This window comes from Cnephaeus nilssonii (assembly GCF_951640355.1).
Source record: "Cnephaeus nilssonii genome assembly, chromosome: 8".
Classification (NCBI taxonomy): domain Eukaryota; kingdom Metazoa; phylum Chordata; class Mammalia; order Chiroptera; family Vespertilionidae; genus Cnephaeus; species Cnephaeus nilssonii.
In genome coordinates this window covers 98,840,611-98,864,888 of record NC_137079.1, presented here as the reverse complement: position 1 = coordinate 98,864,888, position 24,278 = coordinate 98,840,611, and the positions used below count along the sequence as shown (strand labels likewise).

Here is a 24,278-nt window from a genome sequence, read left to right as displayed (position 1 = left end):
AATTGTTGTGGTAGGCAGCAATCAGGCTTCTGCCCTATGCCTCCATCTTGGTCCTTGTTTGTATAGTTAAGTCTTGATTGTTGTTGGTGTCACTGGGAGGAATTGTCCTCCAGGTCAATTGGCCGTGCGGACCCTCTGTGTCTATAAAGGAAGAGTTGCTGTGCGGGAGACACGTTTATGTGCCGGGTCTTGGTGCAGCAAGGCTTTGGTGCTCACTGCGTCTGCCTCTTGAATGTGTCCCTTATGGGAGTGGTTGAAATCTGGCGTCATCTCACACCGACCACTAGATGCCCTCGTTTCTGGGTCTCCAATGGAGTGTAGGTCAGCTACTGCCTGTGGCCCCTCAGCAGGAATTACAGCATCCCTTATATTCGTGACCTGTTTCGGTGTCTTCCCCTTTTGGCTGCCTCCCTATCGCTCAGCTTCCCCAATCTCCCTAGGTGGTCGCTCTTGATACCCCCCTTTGTGGGCTGAGTGCAAAGTCTTGGTGGTGTTAAGCCTTGATTGCTGTTGGTACACTGGGAGGATGTGACCTCCAGTCCAATTGGCTGTGAGGATCAGCTGTGTCTATGCCGGGAGACAGCCCCATTCAACTAGACTTGCAAAATTGTAAAAGCCTCTGTGTTCAGCTTGGATGGGGCGGAGTTACAGGGCGGAGCCTACCGCCTTGGCTTCCCGTCAGCCCCGCCCTATGAGGTTCCTGTGTCCCTCTGTACTCCCAGCAAACACCTCTGAGAGAAAAGCGCCCTGGAGTTTCGCGCGCTGCCAAACAGTCTAGTCTCTCCCCCAATGAATCTGGATTCCCAGATTCTCGCCCGGAACTGGGTTTCCGTGTAGTCAGAATTGGGGCTCACCGCAGTCTGGTGCTTTTGTCTCCTTCCCTCCAGGGCGACTCAGCAGCACAGTCAACAGCCCATCCTCCGCGCACAATCCCGTGCGCGCCTCTGGTGCTCTGCTCTTCGCCGCCTCTCTGCACCTCTGCCCCACAGCCCAGTTTTCCCCAGTATGAGCCTGGCTTCCCCGGGTCTTTCCCGGAACTGGGGTTCAGTGCAGTTGGAACTGGGGGTTCAGCACAGTCCGGAGCTTTTGTCTCCTTCCCGCTAGGGCAATCCAGCGGCACAGGCAACAGACCCTCCTCTGCGCACATTCCCGTGCACGGCTCCGGCGCAACTCCTCTGTGTCTCCGCCCCACAGCCCAGACTCCCCCAGCATGAGCCCGGCTTCCCAGGGTTTCACCCGGAACTGGGGTTCAGTGCAGTCGGAGCTGGGGTTCAGCACAATCTGGCGCTTTTATCTCCTTCCCGCCAGAGAACACCAGCCAGGCCGTCAGCCGCCCCTTCCTCTCCAGCTCCGTCTTCCCCGCACGCAAGCGGGCTCGTGTCTCCGCCCGTGTCTCCATACCTCAAGCTTTTACGGCTTCTCTGATTTTCCTTGTGGTTTTCTCTTTCCTTCTAATTGTGGGCATTTCAGTCAGCCAGCTTTCCTGTGGTTCTGGATGATGTCCGTTTTGACTTTTAGTTGTGTTTTTGAAATTGTTGTGCCCAGCTGTAGGTTAGGTGTTTAACCTATGCCGCCATCTTGGTTTCTCCAGTCATCTTTTGTCTTTTGATTGGAGCATTTATGCCACTGACATTTAAAGTTATTATTAATAAGTACTTATTTGTTGTCATTTTAATTTTTTATGCCTGTGTTCCTCTCTCTCTATTTCTTCTTACAACTGTCTCTTTAGCATTTCTTGCAGTGTTGGTTTGGTGATAATAAACTGCCTTAGCCTTTTTTTCTGCAAAGTTCTCTATTTCACCTTCAATTTTGATTGATGGCCTTGCAGGACAGAGTAGTCTTGGATTCAGTCCCTTGTTTTTTATTACTTTGTATAATTCATGCCACTTCCTTTTGGCCAGAAGTGTTTCTATTGAGAAATCAGATGGCAGCCTAATGGGAGCTCCTTTGTAAGTAACTTTCTGTCTCTCTCTTGCAGACTTTAAGATTCTTTCTTTGTCTTAATGTTTGCCAGTTTTATTATGATGTGTCTTGATGTGGGTCTTTTGGTGATTAGGACTCTGTGTTTCCTGGACTTGTGTGACTTTTCCCTTCACAAGGGAAGGGAAGTTTTCTATCTTTATTTATTCAAATAGGTTCTCTATTCCTTGCTCAGAATCTTCTCCTTTTGTTATCCCTACAATGTGGATGTTGTTAAGTTTCATTTTGGTCCAAATCTCCCTTAAGCTTTCTTCCTGATTTTTAATTTATTTTCTGATTGGATGTTATTATCTACCTTGTATTCTAATTCATTGATTCAGGATTCAGCTTATTCTAGTCTGCTATTAATTTATTCCAGAGTATTCTTCATTTCGGCTATGTCATCTTAATTTCTGATGGATTATTATTCATGGTTTCTATCTTTTTTTTTCCTGCTGCCATAATTCTCACTAAGTTCCTTATAGATCTCATTAATTTGCTTGTAGATCCCACTAAGTTGTTTGAGCATTCTTATAACCATTATCTTGATTTTTTTTTCTTGATAAATTGTTTGCCTCCATTTTATTTAGTCTTTCTCTAGTGATGCTTCTTTTTCTTTCATTTTGGGGTTGTTTCTTTGTCTCCCCATTTTAGCAGTCTGGTAGTCCAGGGTGCTGGGTAAGGTGAGTTAGGTCACTGGGGCAGGTTACATGAATTCGGGGATGACAGGCCATGCTGGGTTCCAGCAATGGGTCTGATCTTCTGGTGGTACTGCATTAGGCACTCCCAGGCACCGTGGTAGATCCTTGCATCCAGGGGCATCTGGTCACAGCTTGGTATGATCTTTGAGGGGCACCATTAAGGTGTACCTGGTCACAGAGGTAGGTCCATGCATCTGGAGGCATCATGTTACAGCTGCAGGAGCCCATCACGAGGCAGTTGGGTCAGTCATTCGGGGGCACCAGGTCAGACACAACAGGTTGTAGTGGCAGGTCCATGCATCTGGGGGTATTGGCTCACAGTGGCAGGGCCGGTCACGCCACGTCAAGGTGGTGGGGCCAGTTATCCAGGAGCATCAGGTTAGGGGCTCCAGGTCCAGGTGATAGGTCTGTGTCTGGGCACACCCACATATCAGGCCATCGAGCCTCACATCAAGGCCTTAATTAGGCTTGATGGACACAGGCACATGGACTCCTTTAAGTCTGGCAACGTAAGTCTCCAGGCCCAGTTCTCTGCTCTTTACTTGGAAGCAGACACAGCCCTTTCCCCAGAGGTGGGTTCCTTCCTCCCCCTCCCTTCTCGTCCCACCTCACTCTGTTTTCCTTCTGAACCGAAGCCTCTCCTTAAAGGTCTGATCTCTCCTGCCTGGGACAATTTATTCGGTATGGACTTTCTTCCAAGATCATCCTATCCAAAGACAACAGCTGAAAGCACAGGGTACTGTTAGTTTGTTCTGAGTCATAGACCTCTCTTAGCAAGTACAGAGACTGGGGACTAGTTTAGAATATAGTTACTTAGCTATCAGTGTAATAATGTGAACAGGGCTTATTTAAAAATAAGGTATCAGCATTGTATAGCTGCTTTGGTATTCCCCAATATAACATCATGAAATAAGTTACCTAAATTGTCATTTGCCTGTTTTGCCATCACTCACCACAGCAGTTACACTGAATGCTGAAATGATGGGTGGCTCTCTGGTTTCTCCACTGGACTATCACCCCTTGAACTCGGGGTCTTACACAAAACTTGGCAAATAGTAGAAGCTTAAAAGTATTTTCCAAACTAGTGACTAAATTAATGAATAGGGCAGCCTTTACTCTCAGCAAAGATAACAGCCAAGCTTCTGGACCTTCATGAGAGATTATAGTCATCATTTTTTATATTTGTGATTCCAAAAACATTAGCTTTGCCCTCACCACCAATACAGAGGAATGTCCCATGCAGGCCTTTTAGGAGGAGATCCCCTACCCTCTAGCACATTGCCAATGAGAGACAACCTACCAAATGATATTTCCAGAAGGCAGTAAATCTCAGTCCTCCTAATTTAATGCTTCCAAGGGTTACCCCCTTGAGCTGAATTTACACTATTACAACTTTTGATATTACCCAATGCTACTATTAAAAAGTAAAAAACAAACAAACAAACAAAAACCACTATGCTCTAAAAGCAGAGCTCATTTGATTTCTTATTGTCCCATAAATAATGATGATGGAATTTCAGAATTTCTTGGAGGAAAACTTTGTGGGTGTATTTAACTTCTTTGGGCCTTAGGTCTCTTATGGTAAAAGTAAGAATGACAATATCTAATATGTGGCTGTTGGTGTGAAGATAAGAAATACTGCATTTAAGTCACATAGCACCCAGTAGGCACTCAATAGGGCTATCCTAATATATAAAAACCCAAGGGTCGTCACATCTTAAACAACTGGAACGGACAACTGAACAGGAGGCTGCGTGGGGCGAGCAAGCTGGTGGGGGGCAGTAAGGGATGACCAAATGACTGGGCCCTGGGCCCTGGCCAGGGCTGGCGGCCAAAGGGAGCAGCCTTCAAACCTGGGGCCCAGAGCTCCCTGCAGAAAGTGCTCTGTTTGCTTAGTCCATTGGTTTAAATCAGAGTACACTCCCACAAACGGGGGAAGAGAAAACTGTTCAACGTGCCTTCGGAAATCACCAACTCTTGCTGAACTTGAGCGAACCCTTCCCGGCATAGCTGTCTTTGCACTTTTCAGGGCACTTTTGAAGGAAGGAAAGGGATCTGGTGCCCCTGTGGCTCTCCCGCGGGGACAGAGCTAGAAAAGCAGTTTCCCAAGGAGGTGGAAGCGCAGTGGGGACCCTGCCCATTCGCCCCCTGTGCTCCAGGGCTGGGGCAGGGCACACAGGGCGGGACATCAAGTAGTAAAGATCCAGCAGACACTCGGCCTAAGGCCGCCTGAGGAGGGGTGTCAGACGTGTGAAGGAAAGGCTTAGCATCTCTGTCATCGCTTTGGTTTTCAGAATTCCCTGCTCCCCATCTGTTGGCTCCCTCCCTCTGGGGGGCACTGTTGTCGTCACATGGGTGCAACTGGAATATTGTATCTCGAGAGGATTGCCCCAATGTACGTATCCTTTTGTCCGACGATGAAAAAATCCCAAAGAACAAGAATGGAGACAGACTACTGTCCTTTAGGCTTAAAAAAACCCAGAAGTGTCCTGCGAAGAGCTGAGACTTGGTTCTGTCCATGTGCCTCAGAGAGACTGGATGAGGAAATGGCCCAGCTTGGCCCTGACTTTACCCACTTGTTACTCTTGAAGGTGTCTTTGCCACAATGTGAATAAACTGCTACCTTTTGGAACAGGGGCTCATGAAAGTCTGCATTCCCAACTTTTCTTGAAACAGATCTATGTTCTGCAGCTGTGGCCACCATCCTGAGATCAGGTCCTGTCGACCAGGTCCTGTCGCTGGGAATCAGGGGGCACTGGAGTGGAGGACCCCCTTTGTACATTCAGGAATTGAGCTGAACTCACTTTGGGGGAAGCCTGGCAAGGGTGACAGGTGTCACAGATGGAAGGATGGAGAATGGAGAGGCGGACACCCAGCTCGGTCCCTCCCTGGGTGGGGTCAGACAGATGAAGGCCGGCCAGCCCACCCCACAGTTGGGTGAGATAACATCCTCTGTGTCCACCTCTCACCCTATGGGCCCAGCCACTCCCCTCAGCTCAGGGAAGCCCTCTGCGTTCCACGACAGCACGCTCTGCCCTCACATACTGCTTGCCCTAAGTGAGAAGGAAGAGAGCAGTTGGCCCACAGACAACTATACAGAAAGATAGGGCTCACAGCTGGCGAGCACAGTGGTGGTGGCGGGAGCCTCTCCTGCCTCCACGGCAGCGCTAAGGAGCAGCGAGCTGAGTGGTAAGGAGCAGCGAGCAGGTGGGCAGTAAGGAGTGAGGGGTCCTGGACTGGGAGAGGGTGCAGGCTAGTCTGAGGGACCGCCCCACCCAAGTGCATGAATTTCATGCACCAGGCCTCTAGTTAATAACAATAAGTCGCTAGAGTTAGGATTATGCTTCTCTGCTTTCATTTTTGGCTGGCCTGCCAGGAAGCTCAAAAACGAATTTGTTGTTTAATCACAGCAACACAGTCATTCTTTTGGTTAGCATAGTTAACTATAGCTTCTATTATTTCTCCATAGCTTCTATTGTTCTCCATTTGTAAATACCTGTCACACAGCCATGTGTGGTTTGTCAGCGTCACTATCCACACCCTCAGGTAGTTATTTTAACTACTCCATCTCTATGAGGAAGCAAGAGGCTGCTTTCTTTGTCACACAAAACAAAACAAAGTAAAAACAACAAATCAGCAGGCATAAAACCCTGCGATAATCACGAACACAATGAGAACCAACGCTTGCTGGCGTTGGGGTGGAGGTGCACCGGGCACACACTGGGCCAGGATCTTTGCTACACAATCTCTCTTCATCCCCAAATCTTTTGCAGGTGATTCGGGCTTCCCACTTTCACCATGTGTTTAGCCTCTGGGGAATCTTTTCTTTTCAGCAATACATTTAAGCTATGGTTTCTGTATTTGGCCTAAGATTCTAGTTGTTTCATTGGGGAAGGATGTTCAGGGCATTCAAGGTCCCACTATACGGCCTGAAATAGAAGAGGGTTTCAAATACCATACCGACAAATCACTTGCTGTTCTAATTACCTGGAACTGGCTTTCTCTGGTTGTAAGTAATAAGCCTCGTCAGTGGAGGGGAGACACCTTCACCAAGGCCCTCGGGACTCCTTCTCTTTCAGATGTTTGTCGCCTTCCAACTTCCAGGCTCTGCAAGCCCCTTCCAGACCTCACAAGACTGGACAAGGTGGGAAGACTTGAGGGCTCTCACAGGAGCAGCAGTGCGTGAGGCTGAGCCAGTGGCTTCCTGCTTTCTTAGGTAGGCACAAATTTGGATTTCAGTGCTGTTTAACCACCTGGTCAGAGAGGAAGCCTTAGTTTGGTTTGGTTTGGTTTCATCTTGGGCAAAAACTCAGTACCTTTGGTTCATGCCCAACTTTGGCCTCTGGGCCTTGGAATCTCCTTTTCCAGGATTTGGGGTCACCCTGTTCCTGAAGGCAGATGTCAGGTCTAAGTTGAGGGTGTTTTCAGGAATCAGCAACATTTCAAAAAAAATTTCAGGCATGGATTTTATCTGATCAGAAAAGACATGAAAAATGATTGACTTGGTTTCCATAATTTCATTAGAAAGGAAATGTGTAGCACACACAAAAGACATGATCTCAGAATAAAAATAATTGAGCCATGTCAACTGTAGGACAAGCTCAGTCTCTGGTCTTTTTGTCTGGTTTCACTTTAGACCAGTGGCATGTTCATCTTGGACTTTCAGGTCAGGCTCGGGAAGCACCGGTATAATTACAAGGAAACAGAAGGCCTCTCTCCTCTCCTGCCATGGACCACGGCACCTACACCAGGTGACACTAGTAGTGCATAACTAGGGCCTTTCTCAGCCCAAACTCTCCACCTCCACTCCCAGCCCTCCCGAGGGCCCCAGCCTCTCTCCCATCTCTGGCTGTTCTAAGTGTTGGATGGAGGGGAGGGGAACAGAATGGAAACTCTGCCACTTACTCCTATAACCTCTCTGGCCATCAGCTTCCTAATAGGGCAAAGGTGGACCAGATGAACTCTGCAACCCATCAAAGACATTGGGCTGAAGACTCTCTCCTCAGGCTCCTGGCTTGTCGTCCCCAGGCCTCCCCCAGCCTGGAGAACTTGGCCTTCTTAGAGTCACCTTCTAAAAAGAAGTGCTGGCGCAGACGGGTCCAGCCTGCAGTGGCAGCAGCCCCTTGGTTCCTGTAGGAATCTCTTGCCTCCAGAGAAGCGGGAAGTGTATACAGAGGCATCCAGGCTTCTAAACAAGCTTTCCCTGCCAGGCTGTGGGCACGGAGAGAACATTTCATTGTCCAGAAGAATGATCTGAGAAGGCCCTATAAGCAGCTGGCTCTCCCGTGGCATTGACTGGATTCTTGATTTTGTTTCTGTGCTGAGAAGAGGCATTACAAAATAACAGAATTAAACCAAACAAAATCTTTCTTTCTTAGTAGGTGCTAAACAGAGTTCAAATCCTAATTTGTGTCTACATGTGGTAGCAGGAAGCTGCAGGCTCAGCCTCTCCCTCAGAGAGCTTAGATTCCTTAAAAAAAGAAAAAAAAAAAACTATCCCCAGCCTCTCCTGTAAGTGTTGGCCCTGTCCCGAATGCACTTGACCTGGTGCCCGAGGTGCTCTCATTTGGTGGTAATGGCTCATGTTTATGGAATACCTCATGATTTGCAAAGCATGAAATCCGTACAAGGGCTCTATGTATTGTACACCTAGAAAACTGAGCCTCCGTACATGTTGCTTCATTTCTATGGCTTTATTCTCACCGACTGCAGACAGGCTTTCTCGACTCAATGGGGAATGTGGTTGCTAACAGACGCTGGTTTCTTAGTGACAGATTAGTGACACCAGAGAAGGAGAAGACTTCTCTCCCTCACTTCAGAATTTAACAAATTCAGGGAAAGGCTCTGGTAGACTCATCCCTGACCAATCACTGAAGTCTCCAGATGGAGGCCTGAGTCTAGGTGGTCCCAGGGATCTGGTCCCAGTAAATTACATGACAGGAAATGGAGGGAAAGTTTTCCCCTCAAAGGTATATAGCAGATAACTATGGAAAAGGGTTCCAAGCAGATGAAAATGAGACATGTTCATGAGATGTGGAAGGCAGTGACCATCTGCTGAACTCTGATGAGAGCCAGACACTCCACAAGGTGCTGGACAGATGCTATGAATTTTGATCTCCAAAACAACATTTACTGTAGGCATCATCATCCCCATTTTAACTGATGAAGGGAATTAACAAGTTCTTTCCAGAGAGAGGAGCCAGAATCCCAGGAGAAGCTCCAACCCCAAATCATGTGTCAGCCCCCCTTTCTTCCAATGGATGAATGTGGATAAGAGCAGTAATTTATTCCTTCTTTTGTAGCTATGGGAATGTTATGCTATAATTAATGATTTCTTGAATCTGGCTTGTAAAGGGTCACCCCTGTGGTGGTACTTGGAGCATAGAGCTCTCTGGAGGGACCGTAGTGTGGGGTGGGAGAGGACACAAACTCAGCCCAAACTCTCCACCTCCACTCCCAACCCTCCCGAGGGCCCCCAGCCTCTCTCCCATCTCTGGCTGTCCCAAGGGCAGTAGGAAGAGGGGAGTTGGTAGGCTCCTGAGCATCCCAGCCCACTTTGTCACTTTACCCAGAGGTCTGGTATTTATCTGTTTATCTACACATTCAGGAAACTACATTTATTGACAATCTACTTAAGGATACTTTTTTAAGGATACAAGGTAAAACTTTCCATTGTCTAAGAAGCTCACGGTCACCAGGGAGGAGAGGCGAGTGTACTAGGACAACGCACTAGTCCGTGCAGTGACAAGGCCATGCCAGGTGTGGGAAAGCTAACCCAGTGGGCAGGCAAGGCCTCACACAGGAAGAAACACTTAAGCTGAGCCTATAACAATTAGTAGAAAGAAGTGCTATGAGGTTGTAATTTACTTTAAAATATCCAGTATAGACAAGGTGATAGTATGTGCTAATTTATACTGAATTCTAGTGGTCAGTCAGTTGCCCTGATCAGAAATTGATACTCTGGATTATTTAATCAGAAGGTTCTCAATGTAAAGACAAGGTCCAGACTCCAGCTTCCTTAAAGCAAAGGAAGCCAGAAGCTTTATTAAAGTAGTGGATACTAAAAATGGTGTAATTATTGGCTTCTTAATTAACATAATGGATAATATAAATGGTCTTTTATTAAGTTAGTGGTATTTAATAAACAGGGTGTTCCCCCCAAAAATGAATACACACTTTAACAGCTGATAGCTCAATTATAAAAATGAAATGTATTTTAATAAACACTACCTTTATAATTATTCAAAGCATGTGTATACATTTTTTTGGACACCTTATATGTGAATTCAATATCCACTGGCTACAGTATTTCAGAGACCTTTCCAGAAGTCCGTAATTAGAGTCTACAGATCTACCGTGGCTTTTAGCCTATACTGTACAGTAAAACCTCAGTTCTTGCACTTTATTTGTCCAGGAAGGCTGCTCAGGAAGTGATTTGTTTGAAAACTGAATCATTTTTTCTCATTAAAAATAATGTAAATTGAATTACTCCATTCCAGACCCACAAATGATTCCCTGTTTTAACCTTTCTTTCTCTTTCTTTCTTTTTCTTTCTTTCTTTCTTTCTTTCTTTCTTTCTTTCTTTCTTTCTTTCTTCTTTCTTTCTTTCTTTCTTTCTTTCTTTCTTCCTTTCTTTCTACCTTTCTTATATACAGTGCATGTCTAATGTTTGGTTTAATATTGAAATAAACACTTATTTTTAACAATTTATTGGACACCCTCCCCTAGCCTTGAACAAATCACTTTGAGCACTCCTTCCAGGAGGTAAAACAGAAGGTCAGCATGCAGCATCTTTGCTTTTTCATGCCCTAGAATGCTGTCACTGGCTAACTGCTTTTCCTTTATCCAAATCAACAACAGTTTTTCTACCTCTTCAATTGCCTGTGATCATTGTTTTGTGAACACTTTCACACCCTTAGCAACATCAGCATTCTTGATGGCCTCTTTACGTTTTAAAATTGTGCTACCGTTAATCCTCGATTTTGCCAGCAACAAAAGCATTCTCTCCTTTGTTGCCTGAGAGATGCTTTTTGTCATGCTGAAGTGGCATGAAAGGGTTGTCAGGTTGAAAACCAAAGTTTTGTTCTACAACCTAGACATTTTTTTCCCATGAACAACTTGGTCGAGAACCATATTGTTCTCGATGGGAGGCTTTCGAGAACCAAGATTTAACTGCGCTTTTAGCATTGTGCCCAAGGTTTGATACCGAAATGAAGCTTTGGAAGATTCTCATTGCTGGTGGCATTACAAGAATAATAGGATCCTGCTTGTCCAATATTGGTGTGTCTTCTTCCAGTGTACCTTCTAGGGAAGATGCTCGGCAGATCACCTCAAAAGGTACTGGACCTCTCAAGCTCACGGGAGAGAGGTCTTATGCTTACTTGCTAAAATGTGTTTGAAGAAAAGATAGTCACATGTGGCAGAAATTGGTCTTGAGAACTGATTTCATCATCACATAGTGAGAATTTGGGGTGTGGGGACTCCCTTTACCTGCCAAAAAGATTGCGCCTGAGCAAATTGGTTTAGGTCAATTTATCTCGAGGAGTTCAACTAGATAATAGTACAGGCAAAGAGGAGCTCTTTGGGCCGGGAGGACACTAGGGACCACGGCAGGGCCATTTTCAGGGACTCATACATAGGTGAGTTTGCCTGAGGTGAGATTATCAGGACGGCAGCCAAGTATGTTTCCCTCCTCACTTCTGTGCTCAGCTGAGTTTGGACCTCATTCCTTACATTAATGCTAATGAAAATATGCCCAAGGATGATTCACCCCAGAATCACCTGGGGGCATAGATTCTGCTCTTAAAAATAAGCCCCCAAGCCATTTTTCACCCAGCAGGTCTTCCTAACATGGGGAGCCACTGCAGGGCACTCAGCAGAGGAATGACAGGTTGGCAGTGCAGTCTGACCCTCGGGCGGCAGGATGGACTATGTTAGGGAGAGGTGGGATGTGAGACTCAGATACTGGTCAAGATTTTGGTGACAACCCAGATGATGGTTCTGGAAGGGGTGTGTACTAATTTAAAGAGACCTTTAGGTAGCAGCCAGCTGGCCTGCAAAAGGGCTGCATTTAGGGAGCCAGTGGGCTTACGATGACTGACAGACTTCTGGTGTGAGGCTAGGACGGAGAGTGATCGCAGCAAGCCTCTTTCGGGCTTCTGTTGGTTCTGTCCCTTTTGTCCTGGGAATGCAGGTGACAGTTCACTTGCAGTTTGGTCACTCCCTGGGCCTCTTTGGTTGCTGCCCCCATTGCCCACACCGATTTGAATTATGGAAGTTCCCCAGCATGGCTCCTGCTGTCCACCCTGCTCCTCCACGTCTGTCAGTCCCCGCCTGTGCCATGCCTGGTGGATGAGAAATTCTAGACATTGTGGTTCAAATTATTATAGCATTATCTGATAATATTCATGTAATGAGAAATCATACCCTACACCATCACCTGCATTTAGTTCCCTTAGAAAAAAATGGATTGGATTATATTATATAGAAGAAACAACAAGGGCAGTTCCCTCCAACCACTGTTGCCGCAAATCCCTGCCAGATGGCCAAGCAGAGCGGCTCATGTTTTACCAAATGACAGAAACTCATTAGGACACGATTTCATGTTTTAGATGCTGTAGGCTTTTATACAAGGTGATGTTCGTTTCTTAAACTTGTATGACGACATAATGAATGCATGTAAGTGAAGTGTCCAAAGAAATGTAAAGCAATCAGTAAATTCTTTGCATATTTTATTTTTCATTTGTTGATATCCAACTCACACACATCTGGCGTATTTTACATCTTTGCAAAAAAACATGGTTACAATAGCTTAAGGAATTTATATATCCAAAATATTCCACCATGATCTCAAGATGAAATGAACTTGTCTTCCAGATGTTCTGTGTCCTCCCGATTCTAAGCTACAAACTCAAGATATTGCTTACAGCCTGGTGATGAATAACTTAATCATTACGTTGATTCCCCAGAATTTCAGGATTTCATAAATATAAACAACAGTGAAGAAGGAATTAAGTGCTAAAACTTACTAGTATAGGTGAATAACAAATAAGTAATCACATAAATAAATAATGACATGTTTCTGGTGCAAAGTGCCAATAGAAAGAACCCATTATCCTGTTTTATCTTTTTAAATAAATGACTGCAAGTAAGTGTAAATTCTGAGAAAATTACATTCCTGTAACATGCCTCATAGCCCTACTGACACAATATGTACATCTATGACAATACAGTCACCAAATATACAAAGTAGAAACATAAAGTGTATATACCCCTGGGTGTATAACTTGATCATTACAATGTATGGAAAATAATTTGATAGCCATAATTTTATATCATAAAAGATGAAGTGCCTTAGACTAAGAATGAGACTTTAGGTGAGAATTTCACAGAAACCTAAAATAATAACTTTAGTTATTGTTATGATTAAGTCCAACTTGTTATTAAAGAAACTAAGCTATTCAAGAACCAAATAGAAAAACAAAACAGCAACAACAACAACAACCAAAAAGCATCAGATTCTCTTCCCATAAATGTACAGAGACTAAGCCAGCAGATGACTCTGGAAGAAATGTCCAGAAGCTGGGAAGTCATTACTGTTGAATTAATGATCATGACTCTATTTATACAATAAAAACCCAGACCTCATCCCTAAACCCCCTTTCTGCTGTATCAAATTATGATGGGTGGGGCTGAATTTTCTTTGTATAAAGTACCAAAAAATGGCAAATAATGGCTTAGTATCCAAATGCTTTATGAGCAAATTTCACTTAGAAGGGATGAATTTAGATTAAAAAGTACATACCATATTTTAGCGAAAATGTCAAAGGTTACCGATTGATCCCAAATACAACCATTTTATATGAGCTGTGTCCTTGGACAGATCTTTACGTTTCATAGTGTGGATGCACCTTTTCCATCAAGACATCAGGGTTAAAGAGCATGCAAGTTGTAACTCCACAATAAAATTAAGAAACATTTTGGTGTGTTTTTTTATACAAGGTTTTACTTTTACAAAAGTATCCCTTTAAATAAGATGCATCTGATGTACAAAGTATCAAACATGTTTTGTTTTGTTTTGTTTTGTTTTGTTTTGTTTTCTCAGCTTGAAGAGAGGCTGGAATGGGATGCAGGTTAGGTTCAGAGCTTAACTTTGTAACAACTGGACACAAGGTTCCTCGGAATTGTCAAGTATCTTGTGCGTCCTACTACCTTTTCTCAATTAACCACAATATATGAAATAATCACCGTAACATTTCCCAATTCTTATAATTTACATGATATAAGCTTGCTTGGTAGCAGCTTGTATTTAGTCATGAAGAAATACACAAAGTAAAATGGCTGCTGACTACAATGTACAGCTATTGCTGGGTATGATGGAATGTACATACGGAGGTGATGGAGACGAGTTTTCCACCAGAGATATTGCCTTTCCATGCAGCACTTGTGCTCTCAGCTTTAACTTGGCTTTTGGTTCTTCATTTGTCTTCAGTATCTATTCTGGTGCTCATAATGCCACCGGTTAAAATCTATATTGAAAGCTACAATGCTACCAGAAGCCATGCCAGTGATCAGAGTCCTGGGAAAGCAGAGACAGCATTAAGAGTGACACAAATCACGGATGTGGCTGCTATTTTACACTAGACATGCTCATGATCTCAAAGTTCACCACCTCTCAGTCCGGTGTTCACTGAGAGAGGATTAAAATGTATTCGTGGTTCTCCTGAAGGAAGCTGAGTCAACCCCACATGCCTGAACGGCCAGACCGAGTACAGCTTAATGCTTGATGAGACATCTTGTCAGATAAGCACTTTGGAGGATGCACCCTCAAATATGTTTATCTAACAATTCATAACTTATGTGCATGTGCTACAAGTCCAACATAGGCAATTATAAAACACAAAAATAACTGAAGTGAAGGATGAGATTATTTTTGTGTTTTATAAGGACATAGAAACTTGATAGTATCTTTCCTTACTCCTCTTCAGTGATTCCTGACTCTACTGTGACTATGCATGTGCTCTCTGACTGACCCACCTCTCCTCACCTAGAGAAAGCCTTTAATGCCTTCCCCACCCTTCACGAAGGAACAGGTCTATTATTCTGTCCTTGCTTCTCTCACATACAATTATGGTTGCTTGAGCTCTTTGGGGCCAGTAATCTTGTTATGTGTAATATCCTGCTTAATCTGTGATGGTGGTAGCAAATGTCTGCAACCTGAATAGATGATGAATAAGTAAGAATATCAGAGAGAACAGTTCAACTACTTAAGAACACAAATTATTTCAAATACTTTAGAAACATCTTTGCATCTATAAGTAATTACCCAGTAAGCCATTCCTATTTATTCATTAATACAGACTTCAGCATTTTAGAACATTCTAAGAATAATCTGCTTAAATTTTCTTTAAAAACAGGCTGAGCTGCAGATGAAATATCCCTTCTCCAAACTAAATTAAATTATACTGCTTTTTATGACTTCAATACCATTTTACTATATTATAAAGATGCGTTGTTAAATTTATTACATAAGCCTTAATATGTGTAATATTTTAAAACCAATATTCTTATAAAGAATATACATATGGTTGAAAAATTTGATTAATAAGCTTTCCTTTTTTTCTGTTAGAGGGTGGAGCAAAAGTAGGTTTACAGTTGTTCATATGAAAAACAATATAATAATTAAATAACAATATAAAAATAATCTCTGTTTCACATACTCACAACTACAAACCTACTTTTGCCCCACCCTGTGTATAGCAAAACATGAGAAATTACATACCATATTAAAATTATACAGTTTTAATTTATTTTTAAAATTTAGACATTTTAAGACTTTACATTCTAAATAGTGTTTTCACTATATAATAAACCCAAAGGTGAATTTTAGGAAATAGCAAAATACTGTTGCAAACTAAGGAAAAATGAAAAATCATATTAATTAAGAAAAGATTGTAGTGTCTCAGGGAAACACATAAAATTCAGTAAAATAACATAATTGAGAAAAATGTAAATAAGAAAATGGGGTGGGGATTGTTTTGAGGAACGAGGGAGTGCCTTGCATCTTTTACAGCAGGCACCAACTGTAGCCCACACTGTGCGTCTTTCTGGAAATGAGTTAGTGGGAAGTACGCCTGAAGCTGAAGCTCAGCTCTGCTGAAACCGTCTCCTTTACATCATGTAGGCCAGGGAGGCCTGGCTGAGCCCAGGGGAGGGTATGAGAGCAGGTGCTGATAGAATAATTCTGTTTTGGGCAGTGTCTGGCTGTGCCTGCTCATTTTCAGACTCCCTGTTCCCCTTGTTTTCTTTTTGTCTTCTGTTTTCCTCTTGCCAGAATCCTCTGTTACACCACATACTCCTCTCCTCAACTTTCCCTGTTCTGAACTAGTCTTTTTTCCATCTGGATGCTGGAACCTTACAGCATATTCCACCCTTGGTAGAATGTAAAGAACTTCCCATGACCATTCTCAAGTGATTACACTTCCCCTGTGGCTCACCTCTGGTCATGGGATAAATCCATTGCTCTAATGCCAGCGTCACATCCGGGGTAAATGTACAGCTGCTTGAAGTCACAGGCCTGCCAGACTTCGACCACACCATTGTCCCCTCCAGTCACCAGGTTCTGGCCATCACTGCTCAGGAGAATTGCCTTCAGAAAAGGCAGAAAAACAGACATTTCTCCCAGTGTTTCCCAATCAATGGTCACTATTAAAAAATACTCAATGCAGTTCCCTTCTAATTATTATCAACTTTTAGCCATTTGTCCAAGTTTTCTAAAGTCTGATCCATGGAATTTCCAATGTGGAATTCATCAAAGTTATTACATAAACAAAGGATCTTATTAAAACTAATTTATGTTACAAAATAACATAAGTCCCAAAGAGAATATTATCAATCTAATCCAGGAAGAAGTTGAGAATGAAGTAACATGATGTTTTGTTAAGCCCCGAATATTAACAACATTAAGACTTTTAGAACAAATGGCAGGAGCATATTTCAATACAGTTTTTAATAATGATAAACCAGGGATTACAATTTATTTGTGAGTGAAGGATAATTTGGTATATGTAATTTTGGTCTACAGTCCTAAAAGTAAGATTCTTTTATAAAAACTCAGGGGATACAGCACTGACACAGCTGTTTAAAACTGTGTAAAAGGAGTTTAAAAAAATCTCTTTAAGAGTCTAACCTCTAATCAAACAGCAGCTATTATCTGCAAAGCCTAATTCACTGAGTTAATTACTTGGGATTAAATGAACTTTGGGTTTGTTCAAAGAATCCAGTCACCCTTGGTAGAATGTAAAGAACTTATATGAATTTATATGTCTTTAAAACCAGCACACATTTATTGGATACCAGAGAAATTCTATTATGAATCCCAATATAAATACTTAAAATAGTCAATATTTAATCTATTGGTTTTAGTCTCTACTTAGCACTAAACATGCAGATTTACCCGTGTTGAATCATTGATTTCCATTTGAGCCAAAAGCTTCCCATTAATACTGAAATTGCTGAATCGCCCTCGTTCGTAGTATATGATGCAGTGGCCTTCACTGGAGACGGAAATCAAGCGCGGGAACAAGCAGTTTTCTGGTCCTTCAAGGGCTCTCAGCAAATCTCCGGTGATTGTGTGGACAAGGCAAGGGCCCTCTGCAGAAGGGAGGGCACCAATGGCCAGAGTCATTGGTGATGACAAGCCACATGTTAGCGACCATAAATCCGCAAACCATCCCTGGCATACACTCAGATGTGTACAAGAAGGTAGACAACAAAGAAGAAGTATGCTGGCAAGAGCCAAGAGCCGATGTTATGTTTGAATGGAACGAAAACAGAGAACTATTAAATAACACACACGTATCTTCCAAAATTTTTATCCGGTTAAAGACTTGGTCTTTTCCTCCATAAAAAGGATATAGTTCATAGATTATGTGAAAATAAAAAACTATGTGACCCAAAAGTTTTTTCTTAATTTGCTTTTAAAAATATTTTCTTTAAAGTTTAGGAGAATCATCAAAACAATTGCTAATTTTGTTTAGTGTATCAAAATTCTAATATTTGTATCACCTAAATACATTATTATCAGTATTAAGTTTTACATTTTCTATAGTCTAATCATAAAATGTAAGAGGCAAATTAAAAATAATTAATTAAGTAATTCATATTACAGTTACGCTTTTCATCATTTGGATAAATGAATAGTGAGGCAGGAGTGTGAAAGTAGTATGGGGAGTGACTTGTTTGCTCCAATTGTGTTCCCCCTGTAGAAACTGTGTTTGATAAGATAAAAAATTTACAAACTCATAAAAATAACTTGTTAACATAGTTTGGTATGGCCTTCCCTGCCCATCTAAAAACCTACAAAAACTGTAGGTAAATTACATTTCAATCAGTTGATTTAAGTAGGTACAAATATTATAAAATAAGCGAAATTATAAAGCCATACCTAAGTGTTTTCCTGATTACTAAAGTAACAGAGATGCATTATAGAAAATACAGAAAATTAGAAAGAAAAATAGCATCACTTCTAAAGTCATCTGTCACCTACAGAAAATTAATGTTTGTTCCCTATGCCTACTGGCTTTTATTTTTTAACTTTACCAGGTAGAATGACATTACACATATTGTTAGTGTTTCTTTTTAATTAAAAAGACATTTATTGAAAATATTCTATGTGTATATCTCTGGGTTATTAACTCTTAGATACAAAAATGAAGAAAACACCTTCCATAGCTTCTATTTCTATGGATATAAAGCAACCAGAATAAGCTCCTAAAAACCAAACCTAGTCATCTCATCACCTTCACAGAAAACTTCAATAGTCTCCCACTGTACTTACAATAAAATAACATAAATCGCAAATCCTAGTGCCTCTGGCCCTTCCCACCTCTCCAGCCTTCTTTCTCTTTAACTCTGTGGCATCCTCACCCAACCTCTTTGGTTTTCTTTCAGTTTCTCTAGGATTAGGCTTCTTCCTGCCCCAGAGCCTCCCATAAAGAACTGGTATGAATTAGACCCCAAGTTTCCTGACTTTTCCTAAAACAACACTTCCGCTACAAAACAAACCAAAACACACAAAAAAACCCTAAGTTAGCAATTTTCAACTTTTTCATCTCACGGCACACATAAACTAATTACAAAATTCTGCATGCAACAGTGTGCCTGCCAGGGCACACCAATTCAAATAGTTGCCCTAAGTGATCATTTTTTCTTTTCTATCATCCTCTACCTAGTCCCCTTTACTTAGGAAGAAAAGGACTAATACAGGTGGTGGTCCAAGGCTATGTGTGATGAGCAGGGTGATGCCCCACCAGGGTGACTCCCATCATAGACATCTTCCCCTGTCTTCATCCCCCTTGATTTTTATATGTCAGTTTTAAAGGCTGCGTCACACAGGAAGTGCTGCAGTTTCATTTTCCAGCATTCTGGCTAGAATGCCGGTGACCACACTATATAACATAAAAGTTTTTATATCAGTCCTGGTAATTATTGATACTAAAACTAAACAGCTGCAAAAATCCTAGGGTTACATTTGTCTATAGAGAGCCTCCTAAAGGAAAAAAAAAATCATGAATCATGGTTAACTTAAGGAAATGGTACAGTTTTAAAAGACCCAAAATGAAAGAAATATCTTCTGACCTTTAGCACCACTGATAACAAGTCCAAGCTCTGCACAGACAGAAACACAGACAACTTCATGGTCGTGGCCTGTGAGAACAGCCCTTGGTGCAGGATAGTCACCTGCAAGGAAATAGCAACAGAGAGTACTGTATGCTGATGGCAGAAATGAAGAGGTACACCATTAAATCAAATGTTTAAAATAATAACAATTAATGTTTGTTAATGGCATTTACTAACTGTGTTTTACCACGAGCCAGTTACTTAACCTCTCGGCTGTTTCCTGCTTAGATGACTGGATAATGTAACACATATAATGTGCTTACATTATAAAGTGGTGATAATTATTCCTTTTTCCTGGTTATTGTTATAAAACAGATACCAAACTGCCAAGGCATTTACATGCCTTATCTTATTTAATAACAGCAATATTCAGATGAGTTAGGCACTGTTATTATCCCTCTTTTATAGCCAAGAAACCCATGTTTATAACTTGTACAAGTTCATACAGCAAGCAAGTTCTGGACCTAGAGCTATCTAATTTTAAAATGCATGCTCCTACCCCTTTAAAAATGTCCCCACAAAACAGGCTGAGGAGCTTTGACTATTTTAAATCCTCTCCAGTGGATATGTTTATTGATTTTAGAGAGAGAGAGAGGAAGGGAGAGAGAAAGAGAGAGTGCTGGGAGAGAGAAAGAGAGAGAGATGAGAGAGAGAGAGAGAGAGAGAGAGAGAGAGAGAGAGAGAGAGAAACAGTCATGTGAGAGAGAAAAATGAGAAATAAACATTGACCAGTTGCCTCCCATACCTATGTATGTGTCCTGACCAAGAATCAAACCTACAACCATTTGTTTCATGGGATGACGTTCCAACCCACTGAGCCACACCGGCCAGGGATGATTTTTGAAGAGAAAGGAAAGGGAAGAAGAAATGGTCATCTTAATTTCCCTCTTGACTTCATAAAGTCAAAGCCAGCTAAAGAGTCCAGCTGAACTATATGCCATAAGCATTCTCACTGCAAGGTACTTTCAGGAACACTGAATGAATGCCTTCTAAGGGACAGGCATTCTCCCAGTGGGCTAGAAGTGGGAAGTATAGAGGTATAAGGCATAACCTGGAACTGTTGAGAACACATCAAACAACCTGGCCTTGCATAGGCTGGCTCTCACCACCGGCACTCAATAGTGAAACGCATGAAGATGAACAAGTGTATGTGCACAGAGTATAGTAGGGACCAAAAAAATCCGCATAAAATTGAAGAGAGAATCAGAATATTTGGTGAATAAACTGCATGAAAACAGTGTGAGAAGGGTCAAAGTTGAAAGGGCATCATGGCCAACACTGTCTTACTGGGAAAACTAGAGGAGCCAGTTTGGAAGGAAAGTGAAGGATCTCTATAGTCTTGGGGTGCAAAAGTGTGGAGGAAAAGAAAACAGAAAGTCATAAAGGAAATCTGGAAGGTGAATGGGGTATGGTGCCAGCCTGGGAAGGGCTGTGATGGTTCCTTTGGTGGATGGGAAAAGAGAGCCAGTGTTGGCACTAAAGGAGGACCCAAAAGATTCACTGGAACAGCTCCTAGGGCAATGGGAACTAAAGAGAAAATAAACAAATGGGACTACATAAAAAAAAAAAAAAAGCTTCTGCACAGCAAAAGAAACCATCAACAAAACAACAAGAAAGCCCACTGCATGGGAGAACATATTTGCCAATGTTATCACCAATAAGGGTTTAATCTCCAACATTTACAGGGAACTCATACAACTTAACAAAAGTAAGATAAAAAATCCAATCAAAAAATGGGCAAAGGACCTAAATAGACACTTTTCAAAAGAGGACATACAGAAGGCCAAGAGACCTATGAAAACATGCTCAAATCCACTAATCATCTGAGAGATGCAAATTAAAACGACAATGAGTACCATCTCACACCTGTCAGAATGGCTATCATCAACAAATCAACAAACAACAAGTGCTGGTGAGGATGCAGAGAAAAAGGAACCCTCGTGCACTGCTGGTGGGATTGCAGACCGGTGCAGCCACTGTGGAGAACAGTATGGAGTTTCCTCAAAAAACTAAATATGAAACTCCCACTTGACCCAGTGATCCCACTTCTAGGAATATATCCCAAGAAACTAGAAACACCAATCAGAAAGGATATTTGCACCCCTATGTTCATAGCAACACAATGTACCACAGTTAAGATTTGGAAACAGCCTAAGTACCCATGAGCAGATGAGTGGATTAAAAAACTGTGGTACATCTACACAGTGGAATACTATGCTGCTGTAAAAAAGAAGGAATTCTTACCATTTGCAATAGCATGGATGGAACTGGAGAGCATTATGCTAAGCGAAATATGCCAGTCAGAGAAAGATAAATACCATATGATCTCACTAATTTGTGGAATATAATGAACAACATAAACTGATGAACAAAAACAGATCCAGAGACAGAGAAGCATCGATCAGACCATCAAACCTCAGAGGGAAGGCAGGGGAGGGTGGGGGTAAGGGGGAGAGATCAACCAAAGGACTTGCATGCATGCATATAAGCCTAACCAATGGACACAGACACCAGGGGGGATGAGGGCATGAGTGGGAGGGTGGGGGGTAATGGGGGGATAAGGACACATATGTAATACCTTAATCAATAAAGAAAAAAATAAAATAAAACAACAACATAGATAACTGATCTATAAAATATGTGAACAACATGATTCGGGACAAGCATGTTTATACATCAATATGACAGTGTAACAGTAGGGATTAAAATATTGGGCAGAAACAAGCAAAATAAAATTCAACAAATATATGGAAAAAAAATAGATTCACTGAAGTGAAACTCCCTTGAAGGCAGTGTAAACAGAAAGATGGACATAAAACACTTACAGGCAGTATAATCAGACTCAACAAATATCAATGTTTTGTAATACCCCACTATTTCATTAAAAACATCACACGTATTAATATCTTATGTTGCCTATTCATCTCTTTTAATTTAAAAAGATTTCTTATTGATTTTATAGAGAGGAAGGGAGAGGGAGGGAGAGAGGAAGAGAAGAAGGAAGGGAGGGAGGGGAGGAGAAAGGGAGGGAGAAACATTGATTGGCTGCCTCCTGCATGCACCCGACTGGGAATCAAGCCCTCCACCTTTTTGTGTATGGGATGACATTCCAACCAACTGAGCCACACCGGCCAGGGCTCTCACTTTTCATTTCTAAACAGCTCTAGCTATGACACTGATTTATCCTGGCTGTGTTGTTTAGTTGATGCTATAATATCATCTTAGCAAAGAGTATTATATGTAAATATGCCTTTGTGCATATATATAAACATCATTATTCACTTTAAGTTGTCAGTATCATTGCCCATTACTTTTTTCATTAAAAAGGCATGTTGTAACTTGGTCTTGTAACTACAACTCTTTCAGAATTCTTGGTATTTCTCAAGCTACAGTCTATGTACCCTGAGATCTGTGAATATTATCTGGAGGTAGAAAAGTTCTACAAAAAGTTTCAAATTTGAGATTTGTATTTTAATAATTCTCTAAAAATGTTTTTAACCAGTTATAAGGATAAAATTTCTGTCAAAATTTAGTCTATGGCAATTTAAAATTGAAATTTAATTAAGTCATTGTTTCTCCAAATAGGGCTCACGGGGTCAAGAACACATTTCTCAGAGTCATTGGTAATGACAATTTTGTAGTCTTTAAAGGGATCAGTGTATTAGTTGAGTTTGAGAAACATTACTGTAGACTTATTTTTTCCTCCAAGTTCATCTTTTCAAATTGGCATCTATCTGATTTCCCTTTGTTTTTAATGTATTTTTACTAGAGGCCTGGTGCATGAAATTCATGTATGGGAGGGGGGTCCGTCAGACCGGCCTGGGTCCTCTCACAATCCGGGACCCCTCAGGGGATGTCGGGCCTAAACTGGCAGTCAGACATCCCTCTTGCAATTTGGGATGCTACACGCACCAGTGATCCTACTTTTCATACAGGTGAAAGGCATCTTGCTGTTGGATGTGCAGCTACATTTTTTCCCCCTGATTATAAAAAGTAGTACATAACATGATCCTTCTGAGGCAGTAGTACCATTTTCCCCATCTTATGGTAGAAAAACTGAAGCAGAGAGAAGTTAAGTAATTGGCTTTATCACACAGCTATAAGTGTCAGAATCAGGGCCGACCACAAATTGTGCAAACCAGAGTCCATGCATGTCATCGCTGCATCATCCTGTTTTTTCAGTGTTAGAGTAGCCTTGCCAGGTTTTAATTTTTAAATCTAAGAGACTGTTCCCAATATATAGGGCAGGGTCCCTAGGCCTGGCCGGCGATCAGGGCCATCTGTGGTGCACCCGGTGAGCCGGACGATCGGGGGACCCGGGCTCTTTGCCCCACGATCGCGGGACGGCTTGGACCCAGGCTCTTCGCCCTGTGATCGCTGGGCGGCTTGGACCCGGGCTCTTTGCCCTGTGATCGCTGGGCGGCTTGGACCCGGGCTCTTCACCCCGTGATCATGGGGCAGCTTGGCCTGGCCTGTTCTCCCCGTGATCGCGGGGCGGCTAGGCCTCACCTGTTCGCCCTGTGATCGCAGGGCGGCTTGGATCTGGGCTCTTCGCCCCGTGATCGCAGGGTGGCTTGGACCCGGGATCGCAGGGTGGCTCCGCCTGGCCTGTTCACCCCGTGATCGCAGGGCGGCTTGGACGTGGGCTCTTTGCCTGCGATTGCTGGGCGGCTTGGACCCCGGCAGGCGGCGGGGCAGCTTGGACCCGGGCAGGCGGCATTGGGCGCTGCCTGCCCGGGTGCAAGCCGCCTGACACTGCCTGCTTGGGTCCCCATCTCAGCTTGGATCTGGCTGCCCAGGTCCCTGACTGCAGCTTGGATCCCATAGGCTGCATAGGGCCTCTGCCTGCATGCCTGTGTATGCAAATTTACCCACCATCTTTGCTGGGTTAATTTGCATATCACTCCTGATTGGCTCTGGGCATAGTGGAGGTATGGT

At 42.6% G+C, this 24,278-nt stretch overlaps 1 protein-coding gene across 5 annotated transcripts in view; it reads right to left on the bottom strand.

Moving 5' to 3' along the window:
* Nucleotides 1-12,380: 12,380 nt before the first annotated feature.
* The window catches only part of NBEA (neurobeachin), an 873,840-nt gene continuing 861,942 nt past the window's right edge, over nt 12,381-24,278 (bottom strand). For all 5 annotated transcript variants that reach the window (XM_079778900.1, XM_079778901.1, XM_079778902.1 and 2 more), the window contains 4 exons: nt 19,299-19,400; nt 17,116-17,312; nt 16,157-16,308; nt 12,381-14,238 (listed from right to left, as the gene is read on the bottom strand). In XM_079778900.1, coding sequence (XP_079635026.1) covers nt 14,148-14,238; nt 16,157-16,308; nt 17,116-17,312; nt 19,299-19,400 — 542 coding nt within the window. In that variant the 3' untranslated portion in view covers nt 12,381-14,147. The remainder of the gene's footprint in view (nt 14,239-16,156; nt 16,309-17,115; nt 17,313-19,298; nt 19,401-24,278) is intronic.